This window comes from Protopterus annectens, chromosome 9.part0, assembly GCF_019279795.1.
Source record: "Protopterus annectens isolate FY-2018-M chromosome 9.part0, PAN1.0, whole genome shotgun sequence".
Lineage (NCBI taxonomy): Eukaryota > Metazoa > Chordata > Ceratodontiformes > Protopteridae > Protopterus > Protopterus annectens.
The window spans coordinates 596606358-596625146 of NC_056743.1; the positions used below are offsets into that span (position 1 = coordinate 596606358).

An 18789-nucleotide genomic window follows, 5' to 3' on the forward strand; every position below is an offset into this window, starting at 1 on the left:
AAAGAAAATGTGCAAATAGAAATGTTTTATGAAAGAATTAAATATGCCAAAGTTAAGTGGTAGATGTGACTAATTCTATCCGGCTTCATACAGGCTCATTTCAATCCTAAATCATGATTATAAATAGTGTTTGATTTATGTAGTTAGCGGAAAAGTCCGACTGGGCCCAAAGCCCATTTTTCAGTGGAGGCCCTGGGAGATGAGCTCCGCAGAAATATAAGCAAAATGCAGTAGATGATGCAATTACGTACATACTGTAAGATAGAGAATACACATCCATCTAGTTGGTCTATACAAAGTAGTATTCGGTACAGTGTTCTAGTAGATGCAGGTTCAAAAAGGAGAAAGGAATACAATCATTTCAGTGAAGATCACTGAGAAAAATAAAATTAGTACTGTATACATATGAAGTGATAGTTATGAAAAAATGGTCCTTCCTGTAGGATTGTAGGAAGTTACTAAGCTATTGATCCTGAGGCCCTTACAAGCCTAGCCAAGAATTTAGCCCATGTTCAACAAGTTAGCAGGCTATGCCACTGTCTAGCAGGAACACCTATTTTCGTTTCCCCATCTAGTTATACAGGTTGTGCTTTAAAAGGTTTAATGAGGTTCTCTGCTTTATGTGGAGTAGGAGTCTATTCTGCAACAGGGGGTGTCTCTGGGACACAAGTCTGTCCCGCCAACAAGTCCTATTGAGCATGCAGCACTAATTAGCATATAGTGATTAAGCCCCAGAAAACAATCTCTAGCAATTGCTGCTACAGCAGATACCTGTCAACTCTCCCTGATTTTTGCCTCAGTTTTTTGCCCTGCCCTTTGGAAAATTTGATTTTCTAATTAAGAAAGATTATAGTTCGTAATGTAAATCTTAGTTTTATATTGTTTACAGTCAGGTTTTGCGTAGGAGCAATGCCATTTCTTGGATAGCTGTACCAAGTATTAGTTTGATAAAGGTAGATGTGGGTGTGGGGTAAAGAGTTCCGTAATTTGGCTATTTGATTTGAGAATAGGGCTTTACCGTGAGTGTTAGCTTTGTTTGCTATGAGGAAGTTTGTCTGCAGATCTTAACACTTCGTGGGCATGAGTAGGGAACCTTGAGAGATGGTAACTGTCAGGATGGAAGATATTGTGTGTATGTGTGAATCCAAGTTGGTAGAGATGGAGAAGGTTAGGTAGCTCGAGCCAAATTTAATTTATGTAGAACAATACAGTGGTGGTTGGTGGTGAAGGTTGGCTGCGAAGGGGCTATTTTGTTGTAGCAAGTTTCCAATTTGGTTAAGTTTTTTTTAAGCTGGTAAGGGGGAAAGCATATAGGAGTGTAGAGAGGAGGAAGGTTCTGGATATGGCTTGTCTGGTGTCAGTGAGGAATTGCTTGCTTCTGTACAGTGAGCCAAGTTTGTGAACTTTCTTAATTGTGATTGCTATGTGTTGGTCTGATCGGAGTTTGTTGTGTATTTGTCCCACAAAGGAGTTGTGTATGCTCAACTGGTTGGATGATTGCTGAGAGAATGGTGAAAGGAGATGTGGTTGTGTATGTTTGCTACTGATAAATTGCATTTACGGTGTCTCTTTTGGGGGTTGAGTATTAGTTGTTATTTACTTGGACACATTTCTATATCTTTAAAAGCTTGTTTCGCTACTATTTGAAGGTCTGGTAAGGTGTCTGCTGAGCAGATTAAAGTTGAATAATCTGCATACTGAACTACTTGAGAGAGAGAGTGTGTGTGTGTGTTCTTGATGAGGCTAGTTCATTGTAGAAGGTGGTGAAAAGAGGTCCTAGCATGGACCTTTTTGAGGACTCCGACTAAGACAGGCAGAAGTGAGAGAGTGTATTTCCATTGTACTGTTTGTTTGTCAGAAAGATAGTTTAGGAACTGGGAGAGGGAATTCTTTGATAGGTTTACTGAGGTAAGAGTTTTTGATGGGGAGACAGTATTGAAAGCTTTTGACATGTCTAGGAAGATTGGTGCTACTTGCTGGTTTGAATTTCTTGGTTGATTGTGTTAGAGAAATTTAATTTATGGTTGTGGTGGTGCTGTGTTTTGGTGTTTTGGAAGGTTGTGAGATAACAGGAATTGTAGTAATTGAGCGTGGATACAAATTTTCACATGGGAGGGGTGGCTATGGGTCTAATTGTCTTAATTCTTTTGATCCTCCTTTTATGCAGAGGGGTGATGTAAGAAATTGTCCTCAATTCTGGGACATATTCTGCTGTAGACCTATTTACCAGAATGGAGATGGGTACAGCTATGGCGTCAGCTGAAAGTTTGAGGTACTCCTTGGGGAGTTGTCAACTGCTAAGGAAGGTTTCAGTTTTTTCAGCATTGTTCTTATTGTGTTAGTTGGGACAGGTTTGAGGTCAAGAGTTTAGTATCCACATTAGGTGTAAGACTGTTGGGTGAAATTGTTCCCTGTAACTAAGGAGAGGGTGGTGTTTATAAAGATGATGTTGATTTTGTGAGGCAGTACTTGCACTTTGGTTATTTGTTTTGTTCTGGGGTTGTAGCTTTACCTGAGTGGAGGAGCGAGTTAATTGTTTGCCAGTACTGTGGGATTGTTTTCATATGTATTTTGCATAAATGTATAATATTGTCGTGTGATTGTGGAGCTGCTGGTATGCTAGCAGAGTTTGTCTTGTTTTCTGGTATTGAAACCAGGTTTTGTCCCTTTGTTGTTGGAGTCTAATGGTTTCTTTTCATTCCCAGAGCAATCTTATTTTTAACATGACATGTACGAGCTTTTGCCAAGTTATTTAAAATGGCTAGAAATGTGTCATTAAAGTATGTTACGGCCTGGTCAAGTTGGAGATGAGTGGTTTCCAGTTGCATTTATTGAGCATGTCTAAAAATGCTTCATTGGAGGAGTTTTTGGTATTTTGTACGACTTTTTGTAAACTATGGTTCTGTGTGTGTTGAGCTGATGACTGTAGGTAGGTCTGTTTGTGTCTTTCGGCTTTTCCAGGTTAGGGGTCGCCACAGCGGAACTCCAGTCCGCTAATGATTGGCACTACAGTTTTACGTGCTGGCTTGCCGGGCCTAACGCACAATCTTGAACGAACACCCGTTCACGCATGTCGCCACACAGAAGACACTAACTGAGAATCGAACATGCAACGTCTAACTGTGAGGCGACTACGCTACCTCAGCACCACCACCGCACTATAGGTCTGTGGTTACTTTAAATTATTTGGAAGGCATCAGGAAAGAGAGTTGTGGGTGGTACTGTTAAGTGACTGGTCTAAGATGGATTCAGTTTTGCTGTGTTTATTTATTAAAGTGAGAAATTAGTTTCTCGCAAACAATCCATGTAGATTTATGAAGGTAGAGGGGTTATCACAAGTGCAAGTGTTCAGTCCTAAGTTGATGTCGCCTGTGATAATGGTTTCATGGATGTAGCTTGAGGCTGTCCAGGCTGTGAGTTCCTCAGTGTCAGTATTGTTGGGAGGTATAAAAGTAGCTATTATGGTAATATTTTGGGGGGGGTTGATTCTGATCTGTTACAAACCCTTCAAAGTTGTTATAAGGGTATTTGATGGGCAAGGTAGTCTCTGCTTAGGTTATCTTTGTTGAAGATTAAAGTCCACCACCCTTCTTGATCTGTCTAACCTGTGTATGCTATAACCTTGTGGGAGTATATCTGGGTCTCTTATATGGGTTTTTAGCCAAGTTTCTGTTGCTGTAAGAGTGTCTTGAGTATTGCGCTGTGACTGCATGAAAGTCAGAATTTTAACTAGGCTTCTAAGGTTCATGTTAAGAATGAGAAGGCATGTAGTTATAATGTGAGGAAGGGGTGGAATGGTATCCATGATGGGTATGTTGTGCAATACGTGGCCAGGGATTGGTGCTTATATCACTACTAAGGAGAATCTGTAATGTACATGCATGTTTAACAATTTGTAGAGTATGTGAAGGTGTTTGCTGAAGTGGTTAGTGATATTGCTAACAGCTACATATTTGAAGTGCAGGTATGTATGCAGTAGGTGTGTGATTGTAGAGTTGGGAGGAGAGAGCATGATGTGTTTTTAAAATGTTATGTTATCTGGGTGGTCTCCTGAAGATGTAGGCACAGAGGGGTGTGGTGGGAGTAGAGTGATTAAGGACAGTTTCATTTAAGTTGTATGAGGAGAGGGAGGAGTGTTGCCATTAGTGTATTGGTTAATTGAATTGTGATTGGTGGATGAAGATCCTCCATTTGTGGCAGGTTAGGGGAATGGTTAGTGTTGATATAACTCTAGAGGATGCAGGGGTGAGTGGGAATGGGGGTGTAGTGAGCCAGAGTGTAGCGGGCTGGCCCCCCCTCACATAAGAGTGCAAAGAAGAAAAAAAATCAGTGAGAAGTGGAACCCTTTGAGCTGTAAGGTAAGTAGAAGCAAGGAATGGGTAATGGTAGAAAGGTAAGAGTGCAAGCAGGTAGTTGCATTAACACTACTTTTATGGCCTTGGTGTGTAAGTAAACAAAGAAAGGCAAGTCTATCTGGAGACTAAATACACGAAGTATTCAATGTGGAGGCAGATTTATTTGGGACCAGATGCAGCAAGTATATTGTTGTGCCACTCAGTGGCGAGAGACAAAATTATAGTTGCCTGGGGGTGGGGGGTCTTTGCAGGTGTGCATGCTGGCCAAAACAATGTTTAAAAAATAACTAGTAAAAGTAACAAATTTGCTATAAGAAGAAATGTGTAAATAACCAGTCAACCTATTTAAAACACTACTACTGAGGACCAGACCTGCTAGTAACAAGAACTGTAAACATCCAGTCACTTTTGCAGACTTGTTTGGTAGGTATCCTTGAGTGTTTATTCTTGGCTTGCAATAACTGTAGGGAGAAACTGGACTGTAGCAATGGCTTTATTTGGCAATGTTGTAGATGCTGGTGGGGGGGGGGGGGCAAGTTGTGATGATAAAGGCAGACCAAGTGTGTTGCAGGCGTGCAAACCAAAAGTAATTTGTGGAGAGATTTCTTACCATGAGCAGGTCACTTCTATAATGGCTAAAAGAAGGGTAAAAGTGATGCCAAAATTGATAATTATGAATCTGTTTGTTTTTTTTGGAAGGGAGGCAAACAACTTACATTTAACAGAATATTGATCTAGAGGGAAGCTAAATGGAAGAAAATACCACTGTTGTTGGGTCTTGATACAGAAAAAGCATTTTCAGAGTAAGCTGGGTGTTTATGAGAAGGGCAATAGAAGAATTTGCTTCCCCTGTTAAAATTATAAGGTTTATTTTAGGAGGAGATATGAGGGAATGTAGGTGAAAATTCAAGTGGGTAGAGTTCTCTCTGATCTCTGCTTGAGCACATGAACCAGGCAGGGGTGTCCTTTTTTTTTTATTTTTTTTATTTTTTTTTTTTTCCCTTTTGAGTGAATTGTGGGAATAGCACATACAGGGGAGGAATGAGGTTTAAAAGAAAGCATGACTTCATGACGTGTAATGTTTGAAAAATGATTGGGTAGATAAGTGAAGTGTAATGTTAGCAACTGGAAGTGTTGGAATGGTTTGTGATGTAAAATGCTTGCAACTAGGATTGTGTTTATGTGGTTATTCATAGGTAGGTACTAGGCTATCAGTCCTAGGGCCTGTACAAGCCCAGCCAAAAAAGTACCCTGGCTTTTGTCACCCAAGAAAATTATTTTCCTGTGCCACTGTCTAGCAGAGCCACAGAAGTGATTCCCCGGGGTGAATTTCCTGTTTCCAATCCAGTAAAGATTTTTCATGGAGTACTACTTATTAGCTTTGTTTGATACAGATAGGTAATTTATTCCAGAATATGGGAAGTCTCGGACAGGAATCTATCCCTCCAGCATGTTCTGTTTTTATTGTGGTGACAAGGTTTAGGTCCCTAGAGCGTGTAGCTCTGAGGGATTGGGACTTAAGTGAAAAATGTCCAACAGCTCTGGGTTTGACATAGCTTTATATGTTAGACAGAGATCACCTCTGAGTAGGTGATATGTGACTGAGTAAAGCTGGGGTTTTTTTTGAGACTTTGCGTAGGGCATCTGTTTGAGGCCGGTAATCCTCTGAGGTATTTCTGCGGCCTTTCCAGTTGTAGATGTCTTATGAGGTACATAAAAACGGGGTGTTTTACTCAGTCTAATGAATGAGTAGAGTGGAACAATAACCTTTTTTTTTTTTTTTTCCTGGGTGAGAAACTTTTTGTGATGAGGTGTGCCATGTATAGGGATTTCCTGACTACCGTGGCGATGTTATTTATCAAAGGAGAGACTACTGTCCTCCTATGTCCCAAGGTCTCATCACACTTTTGGTGTTAAGTATACTACCGCCTATGTTGTAGTTCATGGGTACAAAGTTTTTTTTCCTAAGGGGATGACCATGCACTCTTTGGCATTGAGCTTGAGGCCATGCCTTTGACGACAGGCATCTGTCTCAGTGAGGCCCTTTTGTAGGATGTCCACATCGTTAGGAGTTTCAATTATGGCACGTAGTTTGCAGTCGTCTGCGAACTTCGTTAGCCAAAGACCTTCTGTGTTGGCCTGTTCTTCAGAGAAGTAGACAACAAACCGGAGAGGACCCAGGATTGAACCCTGTGGTGCTAGACTTGTCACTAGTCTGAAGTCTGATTTGGAGTCTGCTACTTTCACAGTGTGGGTTCTGTCAGTGAGCCAGTTGGCAACCCATCTTGTGACATAGGGATGTATACATAGTTTAGTGAGTTTATAATTCCAGAGTGGGGGATGGTGTAGAAAGCCTTGGCAAGATCTAGATAGGCTGTGTGAACCACCTTACCTTTGTCAATGGCTTTGGTGACAACTTCAAAGAAGTCTGTCCGGTTTAGGAGACTTGATCTGCCTTTTACAAACCCGAACTGGGTGGGGTCCAGAGTTTGCAGATTACCAGTGTCTTTGTTTTATACGTTCCATGGCCTTGCAGACCAGGCTCGTCAGGCTACTGTTATTGGTTCTTGGGGTCCGTGATGGCTCCCCCTTTGTGGAGTGGGATAATCGCTGTGTGCCGTTCAGCGGGCACAAAGCCTAAGGTGAGGCTATGATTGAACATGGTACTTGGGTGGGGTGCCAGTTCGTTCTGTAGTCTGTGTAAAATGCAGCCTGGGATGTTGTCTGGTCCCATGGATGCTGTGTTTCTTGGCTTTGGAGAGTATGGTTTTTACCTTTGCAGCAGTGATTACAGGAACTTGTGATTGCTTATGTCTAAGTGATGGTTTAATAAAAATATTGCTTGCGCTATATATATATATATATATATATATATATATATATATATATATATATATATATATATATATATATATATATATATATATAAAGAGGGAGTTAGTACAGTTTAATTTAATTACTTTTGTATAAATAAAGGTATTTAAAAACAATTGACTTTCTCCAGGAAAATATTCTAAAGACAGCTGGGTACTTGCCTCTCCATTCATGGATTACTAGAATAAATTTGATTCCTTCTGCCTGGTGTGCAATGAATAGTCTCTTTCCAAAAACATTCTGTCTCCAACTTATAATAACTTTGCCTCTTTGTCACAATTTTGTCAAAATCAGCTCTTTCTGGTGTAGTTTTGCATCTTTTATTAAGAAAGGCCTTAGCTGCTTTCTTGTAGCCATATGTGTTAGCATATACATTGTTTAGAAATAAACATTTCTTGCTGTGGAATACCAGCCCGGTTGCTTATTTGTGCCTTCATAAAACTAGTAGTCTGTTCCTTCTAATTTCTCTGTTATAGCTGAAACTCTTAAGACTTTCCCTTTATGCGCTGTTCAATTTTAATATATTTTTGAAAAATCTCTATATTCTCAAATTTCCACCATGCAACCCCTTTTAGTAAACCTGTTCAAAATCGTTTTACATTCACGTTCAAACATATCTAATTCCAATACCATTCTTGCCACTCTGACAAGTTGACCCTTTACCATTGACTCTTTTTTTTGATGCAGGGGATGCCAGCTGATGAAATGCAAAGATTTTATTCAAACATGTTGGTTTACGATAAATGTGAAACAAATCTACTCTTATCAATATCATTCCTAATTTCCACATCCAGAAACAGTCGACCGTATTGTTGATGTACTGTTTAAATAAAAAAAAAAAAAAAAAAAAAAAAAAAAAGATTTTTATTTATTTTTTTAATCTGAGGCATCCTTCTATAAGATGAATATATTGTCCAAAAACCAGGTATAAATAACCCAACAGTCTTTATACTCTCTGTTAAGGATGTTCAGATCCTCCCATTCAGCCATGACTTAATTAGCAAATGGGGGGGGGGGGGCACATGCCGCCCTCATTTCTACACCGGTGGCTTGTCAAAAGTACCGTCCCTCAAAAGAACAAAAAATTTTTTTCCAATACAAGTTCCATTAGACTTGTCATGGCTTCAACTCTCCAGTTATCCAAATGCAAACATTTAGTCAACTGGTTTCCAAACCACCTCAAACCCAACTGGTATGTAATAACCGAAAATAGACTTGTATGTCAGTAGTAACAAATTAATCCAGTGTCATACTCAACGCCACTTAATTTGCTCAAAAAATGCCGAGAATCCTTGCACACTTAGTCTATCCCATCCAGAACATATTTTTAAGCTAATGTACAAAATCTTGGCAGTGTAACAAGTTTTTGATCTAGCTCTGTCCACAATAGGGTGAAATAGCTTATCCTAGCTTTTATCTTGAAAATGTGGAACACCACCTCACACAGTGTGGAACAAATGGGCAAAAATCTAACAGTAGTGACTTCATTTAGTAGACAAACAGCTGTACCTCTCAATTTCTTTGCTCAAGAATATTGGAAAAATAGAAATAATGGGAAGAGTAAGACCCAAAGTAAGGGATAATGTTTTTTTAATAGTAAGAAATTTGAAACTTTGACAGGTATTACTTAATGTAATCTTTTGATTTTTACCAGAAAATCAAAAGGTTGAGACAAAACTGGAGATGGCCGAGAAGTAAACTCACAGGATGGTTACTGTTAAGTACTTTTAAAAAATATTTGTTGGCAATATAAAATAAGTATATATGCATGATCTTTTCATTTTCATGACAATTTTACAGTTAAACGGTCTGTGTGACTCCTAGATGTGGGGCAGTGATTAAGCTATCTGCAGTAAGAATGAGAAAGCTGGTGTGATAGAAAAGCTTTGTAAAGCCAAAATAGGGGAACATTTGAATGTTAAAGTAATGGAATATAGTACTGTACTGTTAGTCAGTGTTCATACATGCTAAAATAGCATTAACAGCACTGAGTTTGATGCTTCCTTCATGCTATTGTCAGTTAACCTAAAACCACAACAGCAGACAGGAAGATATTTCCCACTAATATATTGAAGTATTAACTTTCAAGTACTGATGCATAGTTATGGTTGGCAATGATTGTACATCAGTAGTAGCAGCAGAGTTTCTGATAATGGCATGATTAGGGCCTTCGGCTATTGTAGGGCTCTATTTAGTATAGCTTTAGATGTCTGTTATGTGTTTATAATGCTGCACATTTTTTTTTTTTTTTTTAAATGTGCATGTTTGCATGTTGTGTGTACCCACATATATACATATACACTCACATTTGCTTGTGTTAATTTCTGCATTATGAATGAAAATACTACCAAATACTTTTTGCTGCTTTACCTATGGATTTTTATATTTAGCAGTGTTTTGCGTTTCTCCTGCAACCTTTTTTTTTTTTTGTGTGTGTGTCACTGCTTCTGCTGATTTTCCTTCTCCCATCCCAACACTCAAATTTTATTCTGTTTTCTTTTTGCATATGGCTAGAGCTTAGCTTTGAGTGGAAAAGAATTGGATACTGGTAGCAATTTCATTCTTGTGTTGCATCTTTTTCTATTTTTAAAAACGTCAGGCATCTGAGTCTGTTTCGAGTAATTTTTCCAAGCCCCCCCCCCTCAACTTTTTATGGAGAGTTGTGACCTAGATTGTGCCTTCTGGCTTTTTTTTTTTTTCTTTTGGGGTGGGGTTAGCACTAATTTTCATAAACTGCAATAGATGTTGATAGTACGAATTCTATGAAGCACTGTAAATGGGCTTACAAAACAGCCCAGTGTTGCCATCTTTGGCCCTTTAGAAGGAATAGTGCATGGTGAGTTCAGGGTCATAGAGCCCTGCAGAGTTCCCTCACCCCACCTTTGTTAAAATCATTGCTTGCTAAATGTTGTTGGTCTTTTGGGCACAAACTATTAACTTTTCTCTTCTGAATTAGAGACGTCCTAGTTGATGCTATACCTACAGGTGGTGGTTAGGCATCCTGTACATCATTGATAACTAGTTTTTACGTTTCTCTCTCTCTCCAGGTGGTTGCCGTTTATGGAACATTGTCTGATCTACTGTCACTGGCCAGTAGCAAACTGGGAATTAAAGCCACCAGTCTTTACAATGGAAGAGGTGGGCTTATTGATGACATTGCACTAATAAGGTGACTGAATCTTTGCTTAGTATTTGCTCTCCGTTAAGTATGCAAGTTACTTTTATCCTTTAATGAACAAAATTAAATTGTGTGCATTTCTATATAGGTATAACTGTATTATCTGCAGTGTACACTAATTTTAAATTTGATATATCTGCAGTGTAAACTATTGGTTTAATCCGGTATTTGTGCTTGGGATTCTTTTTAACCTTTTGGCCGAAGGAGTGGTCATAGTTAAATGCAGAATATAACTATTGATTGTAGATATAGTCTCTTGTAAGTATTGCATATAGATACTTCACACCATTGTTTAAAAAGTGGAAGAAAATACACAGGCTTTGAGAGGGTATATAACTTGCATGCAGACGTTTACTGGATGTCTGGACTAATTCCCAGACCTTGAAAGACCTTTAATGATTTACAGCGTTCCCTAAGTTTTTTTCAGTTCCCTTGCAGTACATTCTAACTGCTAGCAATGGTATAGGACTCTGTGAATTGTAGCTTACTCTTAACAAAAGAGTGTTTGTATAGTGCAGTGCTGTTCCCCCCCCCCCTTTTTGCTGCTTCATTCTTTCTAGTACCTCTATCCCTCAAGGAGTTTGCCTGTTCAGCCTTCCTCCCCTAGACTGATTTTGAGTGAGCTGAGCCCTGTGCTGATCTTTATGGTATGTTGGTGATCATGTTGGCAACTGATTCTGCTGGTGGGGCGTATGTTAAGACCTACCAGTGTTTCTTCTCGCATGCGTATGTCAACCTATGTCTGAGGGATGCTCCTCATTGTGGACCACAAAAGTCTTTTGAACACCTTCCCCCAGGAAGGTTGTGCTCCTCCCTCGTTTTCCTTGCCTGAGTTGCTAATCCAAGCTGGATGACTTTAGTAGTATTTAGGACTTTCAGCACTGGCCTATAATTTTAATACCTTTTAATCTGCCGATACGGTTAATCATGTATATTGTAAAGTGAATAGTTTTCTATAAGCAGCACTCTCTTTTTAAAATTGATTCTCCCTGATATGACTGCATAATCCTTCCTTTGTTAACTAGTTTCATAAGGGAGCTTGATCCCTTCCTTTTTTTTTTTTTTTTTTTTTTTTTTTTTTTTTTTTTTACAGGTCTACTCCTGAAGAGGCACAGGGTGTAATTTTTTTGAATACCAAGCAAATGATTCTGATGGCACAATGTTACATGTAAAGTTTTAATTTAATGCATTTTATTTATTTAATCTGTAGAGCTTTTACTGATGGTAAATACAGCTCCCTTAGCAGTACCCCAGCCTTCCTCCTCCAGTGTCTGTATACAGATGGGAGTGACCCTGCCACTTGAACCACCAGGCCACGTGCGATAAAGTAAGTTACCATGAGAGGCCTTGCTAGGAAGGAGGAATAACTACTTCAGCTGCTCCCAGAAGGGTTGTGTGTGTGTCTGTGTCTGTGTCTGTGTGTGTGTGTGTCTGTGTGTGTGTGTGTGTGTCTGTGTGTGTGTGTGTCTGTGTGTGTGTGTCTGTGTGTGTCTGTGTGTGTCTGTGTCTGTGTGTCTGTGTGTCTGTGTGTCTGTGTGTGTCTGTGTGTGTCTGTGTGTGTCTGTGTGTGTCTGTGTGTGTCTGTGTGTGTCTGTGTCTGTGTCTGTGTCTGTGTCTGTGTCTGTCTGTGTCTGTGTCTGTGTCTGTGTCTGTGTCTGTGTCTGTGTCTGTGTCTGTGTCTGTGTCTGTGTCTGTGTCTGTGTCTGTGTCTGTGTCTGTGTCTGTGTCTGTGTCTGTGTCTGTGTCTGTGTCTGTGTCTGTGTCTGTGTCTGTGTTTTGTAAATGCTAGACATTAGCAGAAAAATCATAGGTAAATCAATGTTTACTAGGCTAATGAACACAAGGCCTTTTTAAGCCTAGTCAGGCATCCCAAATCTCTGACAAGTTCTGATACCCTTGATAAGTGTAAGCATCAGCCTGGGAGATAAACCATTTACAGGTTGCCTGTGTCCGTTACAGACATAGGTGTCAAACAAGGGATACATTTCTGGTTTGACATCCAATTGTCCAAGTTGCACTTTAATTGGTTTAGGGAGGATATCTGCTTCACATGGATGGGGAGCTTGTTCCATAGACAGGGTAGTCTCTGGGATACATAACTATTTCTCCAGCAGGTCCTATTTATATTACAGGAAAGGTTTAAGTCTTTAGACCGGGTAATTCTGGTGCTGTTGGTTTTGTGGATATGCAGGAGGCCCGTCAGAATGGGGTCTGACAATGCCCTGTATGCTAGGCATAGATCTTCCCTCAAAAGTCTGTAAGAAATAGAATACAGGGATAGTGCCTTGATGTAGTCTGTATAGGACATTTTACTCACGCCCTGTAGTCTTTTAGTGAGGAACCTCTGTGGATGTTCCAATTTTTGTATATGCCTGGTTAGGTACATATCAAAGGGAGCATTGTATTTGATAGGTCTGATGAGTGCCGAATACAGTGGAATAATGACTTCCTTGGACTTAGATGCCATACTTTTGTTTATAAGTTGCACATCACAGAATGATTTGCTGACCACTGTAGAAAAATGATGGTCAAAGACTTGATTACTATCTATGTGTCTCCTTACATCCCTGATTACTGGGTCAACTTTAAGCGGTGTACTGTCAATTTGATAGTTACCAGGGATGGACGGGTTCCCAAAGGATACTATTACGCATTTGTTGGCATTTAGCTTTAGTCCATGTCTCTGGAACCACTTGTTGGTTTGTATCAGCCCCTGCTGGAGAACATTTGTGTCAGTGTGATATTCAATGACATCAGCCAGAGACCACTGAAATTGTCCTTGACTTCTGAGAAGTAAATGCCAAAATGGAGCGGTCCAAGGACTGATCCCAGAGGGACTCCACTTGTGAATGGCCTCTTTGAGAGGTGGACTCCCTAATTCTAACTTCTTGGGTCCTGTTTGTTAGCAAGTTGGCCATCCACTGAGTCAAATACAGGTTTGTACCAAAACTCTGGAATCTGCCAAAATGCCCAAGTGGGTTATTCTATCAAATGCCTTGGCCATGTCAAGGTAAGCAATGTGAACAATTCTGCCCTCATCCATTGCTTTGGTGACCTTCTCAAACAAGTCCACCAGGTTGAGTATGCATGATCTACCCTTGACAAAACCAAACTGGGTTATATCTAGTGTCTGGAAGTTTACTTACTCTTTATTGATCATCTCCATGATAAATTCTTTAAATGGCTTTACATATAAAAGTAGTGTGACTTATGGGTCTGTAGTTTCCAGGGTCTGTAGATGGCCCATCTTTGGGTAAAGGGATGACTAGTGACATTCTCCATTTATGAGGCACAAAGGAGGCTACAGTTTAATAGTAATTCAAAGGCCCTGATATGTCATGTTTTATGCTATTTTAGAAGGCATCCTGGGATATTGTCTAGGCCAACTGATGCAGTGTTCTTGCTCTTACAGATAGCAGTGAGAACCTGTTCCCTAGTGATAGTAGGGGGAGTTATATTTCATGATATTTCCTGAGAGAAGGTTGAGGGGGAGAGAGGGGTAAAGTTGGAGCTGAATTTATCAGCCAGGAGGTTTGCTATATCTTCTGGCTCAGTATAGATGGCTCTTTTTGCAATGAGCTTTGCACACAACTGTGTAATGCCTTTTGTGTTGCGGACATAGCTACAGAAACCTTTGTGGTTGTCTTTGGCCTGGGAGGCCAAACTTACCTCAAATTTGCCTTCAGTAGAATTTCTCCTCTGTGTTGTTTACTTGGATTTGATTGCTATTTTCTTGCAGGGTGCTGCACCTCCTAATTTTTGTCACATTTTTTTTCCTTCTGATATACAGCCTATTGAGTTTGTGATTCCACCGGGATGGCTTGTTTTTTGAGTTAGTTCTGTACTTCCTGGTGGGTACAGCTGCCTCATTAATTTCTGCTCCCCTTACAAAAATACAGGGTCAACTACTTCCACACCAAATGTTTTTTCCTGATCCCCAGTCCTTTTCAGTGGCCTCAGTTGGACAAAATAATGCATACATACATACATGCATACTTAAATAAATAAAGTTGGACTGAAGTTCTAATAATGAAAAAAGTAATCTGTGACAAATGTCACCCACCAGAGAGCATCTGCTATCTTCAAATGGACCAAACCGCAACTCAAAATCACATAGACAAATACATCACACATTGGAGACAAAGTTGAATAATTACAGATAATTTAGCAAGGAAGGTCATCTAGTGTAGGAAAAATGATAATAATGGGGTGAATACATGAGATGGCAGGGAAACATGCTACTCATAATAAATGACATACATACCACAACTTACACGAATATTAAATAAAAATCGCAATCATGAGTATATGAAGAAAGCCGCAAAAGGCAAGCATACCTGCATGACAAATGGTCACCAGAAGCAAAAACAAGAAACAAATCCACCAATCTGATCCTTCTATCCACCAAAGCAAGTCCTTGATGAATGCAATAATGTAACCATCCTGTTTTCACACACAGACTGCATCCCTAGCCCCACTCCAAAAGCTAATGGACTTCTGTGCACAGCTCTAATGACATTTTTGCATGAAAATGAAAATAATGGCAATAGTATTGTCTTTCAGCTTGCTGCAGTCAGATGCATATGAAATGCTCCCATTCTCATCAAGTCACATAAAGCAGACATTTCAATAGGAACATTTACCTGCCCATCACATTTTGGTTCAGATACCTAGGCAGCAAGATATTTACATGTTATACAATTGGTTGGGGACATATAGCTGAAGTGACATTCACCTGCAGAGAAATATGGTTGTAATTGACAAATACCCTTGGTCAAACCAAAAAATGTGGTGTCATGCCCACCAGTTCAATAACCAAATGCTCAGGTGGAAAGTAATGTCCATGGCCCCTAGGCTGTAGGAGGGGACAGCAGGCAATATGGCAGGCATCAACAGCAGGCTGCCCAGTGGGCTTATCAGTGGCAGTAAAAATAAACTGTACAATGGGCAGTGCCTTTATAGTGTGTGTGTATAGTGTATGTGTGTCTGTGTGCAGTGTGTGTGTCTGTGTTTGTGTGGACCACTACCCCTTCATATTGCCCAGGGAATATGCATATTGGAACATAATTGAGACTACAGTAACATGCAAGATTTCCTGCAAGCTGTAGGCATGTAGGCACACTTCTACATGTTGCAGTTACATATGCATGTACTATACACTAAGCACAACACAAGTTAATTATTCTGCCCCATGCACTTAGTTATTAAAGCCATGGACATCGCAGTATGTGCTTCTCTTTGCTCACAGGGAATTCACAACAACCCATCATGTGGCCTCCTCTATCTCTCTGCCACCTTTCTCTTCTATCTCTCACTAATAACCTCTTACCATACACCACTCTGCTACCAACCACTATCACCTACTCTCCTTTACTCATTTAATGCTCACACTATCCCTCACCCACAATTGATCTCACCTTCTCTTTCCCATTGCACCCCTTCAAAATTACCATATGTTCTAGTTCCTCTCTCACTCCGCTAGTCTGAAACCAAGACAACCTCATCATACTACTCTGAACCTACATATATATATATATATATATATATATATATATATATATATATCTTCACACATTCATTGACACACTTCTCTTGAATGGGGATATCCATCCCAACCCAGGACCTCCTGCCTCTTCCAGACACAATAGTATAACTCTAACATATCTCCCACCTATCCCATCAAACCAACACTTCCTCACCCAAATCTCTAACAATTTACTCTTAAGTATCAAAAGCATTGTAAATAAAATAACAGAAATTAACTCTTGTATTTAAGGGGTGCGAGGGTGACGTAATGGTTAAGGTGTGTACCTTAAAAGCACAAGGTGCAGGGTTTGATTCTCACCAAGGGTAACTGGCTAGGCTTAAAAATGGTCCATGAAGGCAGCTAGCCTAGTAATAATCTATGAAGCTAACACATCTCCCGACATTCTAACCCTATCAGAAACCTGGCTTAAAACCACATCCTCAACTATGAAATCTTACTTCCTGGTTACAATATCTTTCGTTCAGACAGACCCAACAAGCAGGGAGGGGGGGATGCTATCCTCTACTCCAAACAAATCAGCCTGTCTCAACTCACTCTGTCCCCGCTTCACACTTGAAGAAATTCTTATAAACTGTCACCTTAACCCTCACAAAAGATTTACCATAATCTCTATATACATTCTCCCTGGCAACAGCATTCCTCTCCTAGAGAACTTTCTTTCCTGGCTCACTCAACATGACCCTTATGAAACCATCACACTTGGAGATGTCAACATAGACTGGTCTAAACTGTCCCCCTCATCCCCCTACCCATAGTCTCAACCATCATGTATTTCACCTACACATAACTATCCCCAACTAGAACTAACAAAAACTCATCATCTAGACCTATCATTAACTGGGTGCTCACCTCAGCTCCTCACCACTACCTCAACCCTGGCATAATTCACAACTCATTAAGCAACCACTCCCCAACCTTTATACAGATTCACCCAACATTCTCCCAAAGGTCGTATTTACAAAGTATGTCATAGCCTTACCCACTTTGACCCAGATAAATTTAACTCCAAGCATTAATTGGTACTTCCTATACCATCTCCTTCTCAATGACTCTGTAGAATCCTTCAATAAGATTTTCCTAGAAACACTTGATTCTATTGCCCCCTAGTCGAGAAAAATCAGAATTAAATCCAAATATGCCCCCTGGCATACTGAGCAAACCTGATAAATCATGCACAATAGAGGTGCTACTTGGAAAGCCTGGGTTAAAAACAAATCCCCTTTTTACCGCAGAGATTCAAAGAGCTCAGAAACATGACCAAAAGACTAGTCATTAAAGATAAGAAAACATTTTTTTCCTATAACCAGTGTAGCCCACACAAAAATCCAAAAGATTCTGGACTACCATTAACAACCTGCTCCACCCTGGTAACCCTACTAACTCCCAACCTTTTCCCACACAACACTGCTACTTTGACTGCCACCCTCCTTAAAAATTATTTCATAGAAATGATCCAAAACCTTACACAAAATAATATATCTGACTCAACCCCTCCATTACCCCAGAACAAAACTCTTCTCAATACACACTCCTTCCAACCAGTTCCCATCACCACTATTAAATTGCTCCTATATAAACGTAAGCCACGCTACCCCTCTGCTGACAAGCTACTCTCCCATTTCCTAAAAATAGCTGAACAATCCATTGCCTTACCCTGTCACTATTCTTATCAATCATTCCATTTCAAAAGCCCTTGCCACAGAGATATGGAAATCCTGTTATTCAGTCCCTCTCCATAAAGGTGGAAATTCTACTGATCCCTATAACTTTAGACTTATTGCTATCCTGCCCCCCCATCCAAAATCTTGGAAAAGTGCATCCATTGTCAGCTAATCAAACATATTCTTGACAACAACCTCCTTAACCCTATCCAACATGGCCTCAAACCCCACCATAGCACTGCCACTGCATTACTCTCTTTCACCCAAACAATAGCTGAAGCCCATAACAACAACTTGCTTGTCTCCTATCTGTTTCTCAATCTTTCTAAGGCCTTCGATACTATCTCTCATTCTAAACTTTGTGACCTTAATCTCTCTACCTTCTCCATCTACTGGTTCTTTAGCTAACTCTCCAGAAGGCAGAAATCCATCCACTGGCAAAATGTCCACTCTCCATTCCTCCCTGTAAATACTGGTGTTCCTCAAGGATCTATTCTGGGCCACCTCCTATTTAACATATTCACTAACAAATGTGACTCTGCTACTATCCTCTATACACTTCTACAATATGTTGATGACTCCACTCTCATCTCCTCTGGCCACAGCATAACAAACCTTCTAACTCTCACTCATCCAACCTTGTCTTCTGTCAAAACCTCCCTGATAACCAACCAAAACTAATACTGAATCCAAAAAAAAAAAAAGATCATCCTCTTTTTCACAAAACACTCACATAACGCAAACCCTCTATCACATCTCTCAACAACACAATTATCCCTAACCCCACACCAAACTACTTGGTGTAATTATTGATGATAAATTAAAATTTGATATTCACATCTAGCAATATATAAAAAATACCCACCAGAAACTTGGTGTTCTCGATCACAACCAAACATTTCTGACACCTTCATCTAAACCCTCCCTTGCTCAGTCCCTTCTTCTACCCTGTCTTCTTCATGCTGCACCTGTTCTTACTAATGTTTAAACATCCTATTACACCAGTTTGTGTAGCAGGTGCAAAAGGGCCGTACACAGTATATTGGCCAAAATATTAGTAAATACTTTTGCATCAAGGTTTATGAAATATATGGACTTTAAATCTACTGGTGTAGTTACTTCTCCTTTTAACTTTGGGATAAGCATTATAATAACATGATATTCCTGGACCTC

General features: G+C 39.9%; 1 protein-coding gene across 3 annotated transcripts in view; it reads left to right on the forward strand.

Moving 5' to 3' along the window:
• Positions 1-18789, forward strand: part of KCTD9 (potassium channel tetramerization domain containing 9) — a 458686-nt gene that overhangs the window by 18746 nt on the left and 421151 nt on the right. For 2 of the 3 annotated variants that reach the window (XM_044083151.1, XM_044083152.1), the window contains exon 2: positions 10277-10398. The exons of the other annotated variant lie outside the window; for it this stretch is intronic. In XM_044083151.1, the coding sequence (XP_043939086.1) occupies positions 10277-10398 (122 nt within the window). The remainder of the gene's footprint in view (positions 1-10276; positions 10399-18789) is intronic. 3 annotated transcript variants of the gene reach the window in all.